The following is a 9,016-nucleotide window of genomic DNA, read 5'->3' as shown; positions in this document are numbered from 1 at the left end:
GTGAGCTTTGAAGGAGATGGGCTTGGCTTTGGCATTTCTTTTTTAGTTTCTGCGGTGTGAGCCTGGGAACAACATCTTTGAGCTGAATGGTCCTTTCGATTTCCTTTTTGGGAGCCTACTGACGGTCCTTTCCTATATAAATAACCAATTACGTGTGGAGAGGTAGAAAAGTTCATTGAAGTAGATATTCTCCTTGATGAATGCAAACTCCCTGTAATGATACTGTTCATATCCAACGTCTGTCCTTGGAGTTAGGTAGCGTTCGATATCTTCTTCGTATTTCTGGTCCTGAAAGGAGTGTATAAGCTCTTCTCTATATCTCCGCCCACCCATTCTCCGCCAATATATCTATACCTTGTCTTGCTAACAGGGTCATGCTCGCTGATGATGCTAAACAAGCTCTTGGAGTAGATGGTGCTCTTTGGCTTGACTGGTGGCTTTGCTTCAGGCTTCGGCCTCAACTGGATGGGTTTCTCAACGATAGGGTATGAGAAGTATTATTCGAGTAGCTTTATGAATTACTTGGGAATGAAGTTGTAAATGCATGACTGTTTGATTAAAGCGAAGGGGAAATCCTTGTCATTGGGGGCGATCAAGTGAATGATGGCTCCTCTGCGAGATTCAGTGGTGAAGAGGTCCTCCTCATTGATTGAGGTTAGAGTGCACAAGAAGTAGAAGATAGAGATGATTATCTTGCGAACTTCCTTCATCTCGGAGCTATCCTATCTGTACTTCCTGCTAAGGATGATACGTTCCAGAGAAGCGATTATTTCTGAAAAGTTGATGAATGTTTGCGGTTTGTATGGCTTTTCCATGTATTACCCATAAAGTAAGAAGCATTGGTATGAAGTAATAAGGCCAATTCGCTTAGTCCTTGCATATATATCTGGCATGCCCTCAAAGCTTCCAAGTTGACGTTTCTAATGAATTCACTTTCCTAAGGTCAAAGGTGAAGTGCTCAAGCGTGAGTGATTTCGCAGTAGATTCGAAGAATTGGAGCAGCAATGTTGGATTTTCCTGATTTTCTTTCAAGAGACGAGAGAAATAGATCATGAAGTTGTTCTTTATCTTGAGGAAAATGATGAAGTTTTATTGGTCTGAAGGGTCGTTTAGTTCGGAAAGATCCACACGCCTTCTAAAATTGTCGCTTAGTCTCTGAAGAACCGCATGAGCTTATCATCAAGCCTACTTCTGAATGAAGTTTCAGACCTAACTAGCACTTCGGTAAAGAGGTGTGCTTTTCTAAGGTTTTTCCATCCAACAAGCTGGCTACTTTCCTCTTCATTTTTCTTGTACTCTTCATCAATATCATCAAACAGTCGTTCAGCCATATCGAGAGTCTTGTCACATACTGCGTTTTGGTGAAGAGATTGCGGAAAAGGGCAGCAAGGTTGTTGTGATGAGGGGATCTGCTCTGTAGAGGTTAGATTTAATGATATTTTCAATCATTGACCTGTCGTTCTGGGGCACGTAGGCTACTTCATTCTCAAGAAGCTTGCTGAGAGTGAAATGCCCATCGAGAAGGTGCTGTATGAGATATTTGCAAGTCGATCCTTAAGCGTTTTTCAAAATTTGGCTGTAAAGTGAGAGGACAGCAGCACGGGATTTGAGTGAAGAGTAATGGGTAATATAGATGTATTCCAGAAGCCTACGAAGCTTCAGTTCACGAGTCTGGTGGCTAATCAGTTAGTAGGCAGTGCAAAATTGATCAATGATTTAAACCACAAGCGAAAGGATGATTTTGACTTTGTTGCGGGACTTGTGTGTGTAGAGCATGATTGAATGGTCGTGAAGGGCGTTATAGAGGTGAATGTATATTTCAATAGACTTTTCATAGAGATCCACGTCTTCGAAGATGTCTTCTTCAAGAGATCGTTGTAAGCTGACTCGTATTTGCACTTCTTAGCCATGAGACTAAGCACGTGCTTAGTTACAGTGAGGTAGTTATCAACTGTGAGTAAGTAGGATTTGGCACTAGCGTAAGCTGTCCAGCGGTTGGCGAATGCTGCAAAAAGAAAAGCAACAGGTTGGACACCTTGTTAAGGAGAGATGCGAAGCCACTGATCAGCTTGTTTTCGTAAAAGGTAGTCCATATGTTTTTGTTGTAGTCGCACAGGATGAGGAATATTTTAAGGCAAACGTCATTTCAACCAAAGGTGGTTGGAAGAAACGTCGTTAAAGTTCTTCATGGCATAGTTTTCAGACAGATTCTCAAAGTGAATGGATTGATGAGCTTGTCATACTCCTTTTTGCGGAAATCGGTCAGTTTTGCCTTGTTGTTGATTTCGATTTCATAGTTATCGTACTTGAACAACCTTAGGAAATACTCACAGAAGACCTTGAATGCTCCTTCTGCTCTGCTGAAGTGGTCATAAGGAGTAGCGTAGTTACTCAATAGTTTGATTCTGGACTTGAGTTCGGTGGAGAAGAGGGAAGGATCTTCATTGAGTAGTCCAATAAATTTGATGAGAGAAGCATGTATCTGCTCGATATAGACAAATGTGTTGATTCCTTCATCGTCCAGCATGGCCTTATAGATGTACTCCGCGATGATGCTGATTGCAGCTTAGTTTCTTTGCAGGTGCATCAATCCCTCGGCCTTGAAAGCATTCACGATTCTGTTGAAACCGCTCAAAATAGGCTTTTCCTTCTCAAATAAAAGCTATGACATCATTACCATAAACCGTTCATCAAAGGGAGTACCGATTCCAGACTTTCCTTATGGGCATTAGACACCATCTCTTGATTGATGCGATTCAGAATCTTGAATGTTTTTGGATTTATGCCATATTTTAAAGGATTTTTGAGTTTTTCCCTTTCTGAGATGTACTTGCAGTCAACGTTTTCCGATTGATTATCGTTAAGGAATGGCTGGAAGGTGGCAAATATCTTGAGAGACTTGCTGTTGATAATTTCGCTTCCCTGGTTGAAAAGGTATTTGGTATCTCGAAGGAAAGTGGTGACAAATGCTATCTGTTATGAGATATCTTTGTTCTTGGTGAGCGTTTGAGTGATTTGCTCGATGAGAATTTTGATAAGATTGAGAGTTTTGCTGTTCTTCTCTTGGAGAAGGATGAAAAAGAGAAGCTAGTAGAATGATAGTTTGTTCATCTGTTGTTAGGATACAGAAGAATCAGCTCTGTAAGGAGAGGAAGTCTCTTACTTTCTGTTCGATTCCTTGTCCTACTTTTTGCTCTTCTATTTTTCCTTGTCTTTATCCTTCTCTCTTTATTTGTCTTTATCCTTATCTTTCTTCTTTTATTTCTACTTGTCCTTATCCTTTCTATCCTCACCATACTTATCTCTTTTCTTGGATTTCTCTTTATCTTTTTTCTTCTTGTCCTTCTTCTCTTTTTTGTCCTTTTTCTCTTTCTTTCGCTTGCTGTCTCCATCACCATCAGAGTCAGAATCATCGGATTTGCTTCTTTTTTCTCTGGCTTTATCTCTTGAGCGAGAGCGAGACTTACCTTTTGATTTTTCTTTGTCTCTTTCCTTCTATTTGGATTTTTCTCGTTATTTCTCTTTTTATCTTTCCTTTTATTTTTCCCTTTCTTTAGGTTTTTATTTTTTCTACTCCACTTACTTTTATTTAAAGGAGATCGGTTGATAGATTTATTCTGTGAAATCTTACTCTAGCTTAGTGATCATTCTTTGAGCAGCGGTCGGCCATTGCGCCAACGCTATGCATACCTCCAGGACGAGGTTCTTAAAAGTAGAGAAGAAGACGGCGTTTGGCTTGTAGAATTCCATGAAAAGAGAGGAGAGTTGTGCGACTCCACCAGACTCAATGAGGGCATTGGCATGACGTGGTAATTGTGCAAGCATTTTGAGCATTTCTAGGACTCTAAACTGATCAGAGAGGACCAGTTTGAGCGAAGAGAGGGCGATGTGAACAAGTGGAAGCGGTATTTAATTCTGTATGGTGAAATTCTGTTGTTTGGGGTAATAGAGGCCGATTTGTTTGGACTTGAAGAGCTAAGTGTAAAATTTCTTACTTTTTGAAGGTGGTTGTTGATGTTTTCGATATTTTCTCGAAATTTAACAATATACTGGTCTTCATTAATTTGCTCAAAAGTATTCAAAAGATGCTAGGAAATATTACAAATATTTTTGATTTAAGGTTCATTTATGTCATCATCATTCGTTGCTTCTTGCCAGCTATCAGCAGTGCTTAAATTTATAGTATCTCTTCCTAATTTTTTGAGATCCTCCAATTCAGCTTCAATACTATGAATACAGTGTCTCTTCTCCTCAAAAATGTTGCGCTTTCTATACTATCATATTTGATACATCTCCATCGCCATTCCCATCTCGCTTATCGCCGCGTCCCGACTCCACAGAGGCGCAGCAACAGACTACACCACGTTACCGTAGACGCAAAGACTCAGCTTCACAAATGCACCACGAATCACCAACATATCTGTTATGAACTATGGTCACAATAAGAGTACGGGCTTTGTTGGTGTTATCAACACGTCTTGAGTACTTGTGATCATCAGGTCACTCGTACAGGTTAGCAGGGAATATCGACCGCTTGTCTATTCCAGATTGCGGAAGAAGATCTAGAAGCCCTTGATTGGCTCGGACTTTATGAGGGGAGAAATTACCTGAGTGATGGATGTGTGTCTTCCATAGAGTTATCTCTTTGGTTTTGGGATGCGGATGAGGGTTACCTTGACAGGCTTGCCGAAATCGATCTCATCTGTTGGTTTTTAGATGCCCTGATGGTCTTCCGTTCGCTAGATGGAGCCTAAAAACAGCACCGCTATTGACCTTTTTTTGTCCATATTTTAATAAATGAAATTGGACGATTCGCATTTTTATTTAAATAATCATTTAAAAGAGTATAATTCTTAATCACACACTTTGATATCAAACCCAACTCCTACATTTTCTCCCTCCATATTCATTTTATATGCAATTAAAATATATAGATGGAAAAGCTACGGAAAGAATGAACAAGGTTACCTTGAAATAAGATATGCAGGATATGTATTGTTTAATCAAAGTTTTATTCTTATTTGTTGTTTTCTCCATCAAATAGTGACTCCTTGCAGTCCATCCTTGCCGAATGCATTGTTTGTCTCCATCTCCAGTTCCTGAAAGGCTGATGTTTGGATATCCAATTTGGTCGAGCCAACTTCGGTGATGGTAACATTTTGCCTGAAAAGCAAGTCCCTGCAGCACAGGATGAACCAGTACAGGAACAAACTTAGAATTATTGCCTCTACATATACGATAAAGTAAAGATAGAGGGCATCAAGTGAGCTGCTCAGCGTCAGTACTATCATTAAGGTGATGATAATGAGCAGAAGCCAGATGATGGCTAGCCTGCCGAATTTAATGCATGTTGGTTTGGGATCGTAAATAAACTAAGTCTTGAGGCCCATTCTTATCTCATTTCTGCAATTAGCGCACCAGACCTCTGTATTGATATCGTGTATTTGCTTCGCAAAAGAGCTCTTGAAACATTACTCATGGCAGAAGAGATAGCACCTACATGGAGAAACACATTTTTAGTAGGATAGGCTCTTCTGGCACTTGTTGCACTGTTCTCCTAGACGCTGAGACCACTGATCCGGTTGGTATGTTATTTGATTTTTTCGACAAAGTGTACCGAAAAAACTACCCATTCGAACAATCTTATATATATATCATTCATAATGATTAGGCATATCATAGAAAAACGCATACATATCCACTCTTCGTTTGTCTGAAAGAAAATATGCCAAATGCCAGTATGAGTTAAAGGAAAACAGGATGATGAATGGACCATCATGAAGATAAGGAACATTTTTACTTATTTATACATGTTGTGGATTTGTTAAATTAATTCAAATGTATCCTTTACTCTTCGTCTGATCGCTTTTGGCTTGTTTATTTTTTAAATTGTTGTAATAATCCTATTATGGTAATCTCCCTATTTCGACGCCTCCGCCGTTGGCTATTCAACTATCCCTAAAAGATAGAAGTCAGCATCCACCAGTCCCTCACCAATAGCACTGCTCTACTAGCGATTAGAGTCGTAGCTTTTCTCGTCCTCTCCTATCGGTATGTATACTAGATCCAAACCTACGACTCAGCATTCAAGATCGCAGAATACCTGACAGAAGTGGGGTTTATACAAACTTGGACATACTTTGCGCTCACTTGTGAAGATTATCTCCTCAACGAAATGAGAAAAGAGAAGACGTGCAAATAGTAAAGGTTTGGTGATTTAGGTTGCCCAATTGGATAAGCCTACTTTTCGAAATCGCTATCTGCATGGAGGCAATCGTGACCATACTGTTTTGGATCATCCTGTATGATTACTCTAAACCATTCTTTGGTAAAATTTATCTCAAATAGTTTCGGATTTCTTGATGGAAGTTGGAGTCCACGGCTTTCCTTTCATCTGCTTGGTCGTCGATCTTTCCTTCAACACTTATCAGTTCCCCAAAAGGCATATGGGGATTGTAATTTTGGTGGGAATTTTTTATCTTATCCTCAACGTTGGTAAGAATATGATAATTGAGCGTACAGTCTTTCAGTGAAGCCAATCTATAAGCCCTTAGACTGGGTATCATTCATGTGCTATGTGTATGTGATAGCCTGCTTGGTCTTAGCGATAGCGGTGCACACTTTAATTCGAAAATACTGGGAGAAATATCGTAGGCCAAAACTGGTTGATTTGCTGAAGGTAAACACATAAAATTACTTTCACTTCAATCCAAGCAGTATAAACTAATGATAAAGATATCTTATTCATATCGCATTCATCATAATATTCCATAACTATCATCATAAAAACCATCTCATCTCGGACGACCTGAAGTAAGTTAAGAAGTAAACGACGAGTTTTCCAAAAAAGTCAAAGTTGAATGCACTTTTTGCATTTTTTAATCTTGTAAACTTTTGAATGAATGTGTGTTTGAGTAATGGATCATAATAAATCTTGATATATAGCATCACATGAAGGACAAGCTGGACCTGTCACTAGTGAAGCCCATAGAACCAAAGCCATCATAAGAAAAGGCTATCCTACGCGTCGGGGATAAGTAATACGAGTTTCCTATCCTCAAGGGGTCACTCGGGCATGATCTGATCGACGTTCGATCATTACTCTCTCAAGCCAATCTGCTCACCTACGATCCAGGATTCATGTGCACTGCAAGCTGCATCTCCAATATCTGCTACATCAACGGTGAGAAGGGAGAATTGCTTTACCGTGGCTACCGCATCGAGGATCTGGCATATCATTCAACCTATATGGAGACATGCTACTTACTACTGTACGGCACTTTGCCATCGCATAGCTAACTCACCAAGTTCGAAGAGGTAGTCTTGGGAGAGATGATGATCAATTAAAAAATGATAGAGTTTTATAAAGGATTCAGAAGCTAAGCTCATCCCATGGCCATCATGGTTGGCGTCGTTGGAGCCCTTTCTGCCTTCCTCCACTCAGACTATGATCTTTTCAACCCACGGATAGGCAGGAAATGGCCATCAAATTGATAGCTAAAATGCCAACTCTTGCTGCCTACGCCTATCGTACTGCTATGGGTCTTCCTATAGTGTATCCCAAAAAAAATTTCGGCTACATGAAAAATTTCCTCTACATGATGTTCTCTAACCCAATGAGTGATAAATTCGATATTGACCCGGAAATCATTCGCGCCCTGTAGGTCATATGGATTTGCCACGCCGAGCATGAGCAAAATGCATCAACCTCTACCGTCCGTATCGCTGGCAGCTCGCATGCCAATCCCTTCGCTTGCATCGCAGCAGGCATAGGATCACTGTGGGGACCCTATCACGGTGGAGCCAATGAAGCTGTCCTCAATATGCTTGAAGAAATTCTCAACGAGGGTGCCTCGATTCAGGATATCATCAGTCGTTCCAAAGATAAAAACTCTAACTTCCGTCTTATGGGATTTGGGCATCGCGTTTACAAAAATTTTGACCCTCGGCCACTATCATGCAGAAGATGTGCTACACGGTTCTAGAAACCATTCAGGATAATGAAACGAAGCCTCTTCTTGATCTTGCAATCAACCTCGAAAAGGAAGCCCTTGCCGACGATTACTTCATCAAGCGAAAGCTTTACCCCAACGTAGACTTCTACACAGGTATTGTCTACAAGGCTATCGGCATTCCCAAGGATATGTTTACTGTCCTTTTTGCAGTCTCAAGAAGCGTGGGTTGGATGGCACACTGGTGCGAGATGATGAACGAAAACACGAACCGCATTAGCCGTCCGAGGCAAATGTACGTGGGATCTAAGCACCGCTAATACGAAAAAGTGGAGGACAGGAGTAACGAGGACTCACGAGTGCTTGAGATGCCAAAGCTATGCAAGCTTACTAGTCTCATGAAGTTGTGACTCATCATTTATCATCCAAATATAATCCTAGCCTAGTCTCTACATTTATTTTAACTTCCATTAGCATAGCCATCTTCCTTTTATCCCTGCTAATAATAGTTATTTGATCGCATGAATAAAATTAAAGCCGAAATCACCCCATATGATTCATTCTCTCCTTGGTAGGAGTCCTTCATCAACCTTGTTCGCAGTTTCGACGCCTCTTTATCACCGGGAAAAGCTCCTCTAAAACGGCAATACCTCACAATTGAGGGTTGTAAGGGGCATCATCAGCACTAAAAAAATAATGTGTCGAAACGGTAACTCGGCAGATCAATACTAAACCTCAGCAAAATCAACCTTAGAAGCTCCTCTGATAATAAAGAAGAATAGATGATTATTCAACAAAAAGCGACAAGATATCCCGGACCAAGACTCACCTTCTACTCCAAAATGAACCCCAATTGCTCAGAGCGATCCAAGCAACAGTTCAAGAGCATATAAAACAAGTCATTGAGGTATTCCTTTTATGACAGTTAACGACCCACTTTTGTGAGAGATAAATCGATCAAATATTTGGAGATTTAATAGGAAAACAAAGAAATAGAAAAAGCTAACAACCTCTACAGTTATATACGATCTGTATTTCCAACAAAAGGAGAAAAGGATTGCATT

The 9,016-nt window shown here is 40.3% G+C and overlaps 1 protein-coding gene across 1 annotated transcript; it reads left to right on the top strand.

The window, feature by feature from the left end:
* The first annotated feature begins 374 nt into the window (after positions 1–374).
* LOC116244977 (uncharacterized) lies at positions 375–8,362 on the top strand. The gene is given in 4 exon segments (XM_031616746.1): positions 375–485; positions 7,048–7,453; positions 7,456–7,947; positions 7,950–8,362. Coding segments are annotated over 4 exon segments (1,422 nt in total).
* The last annotated feature ends 654 nt before the right edge of the window (positions 8,363–9,016 follow it).

The sequence above is a fragment of the Nymphaea colorata genome, unplaced genomic scaffold, assembly GCF_008831285.2.
Source record: "Nymphaea colorata isolate Beijing-Zhang1983 unplaced genomic scaffold, ASM883128v2 scaffold0426, whole genome shotgun sequence".
NCBI classification, from domain to species: domain Eukaryota; kingdom Viridiplantae; phylum Streptophyta; class Magnoliopsida; order Nymphaeales; family Nymphaeaceae; genus Nymphaea; species Nymphaea colorata.
The sequence above is the reverse complement of the archived record's forward strand: the minus strand, read 5'-3'. Positions and strand labels throughout refer to the sequence as shown.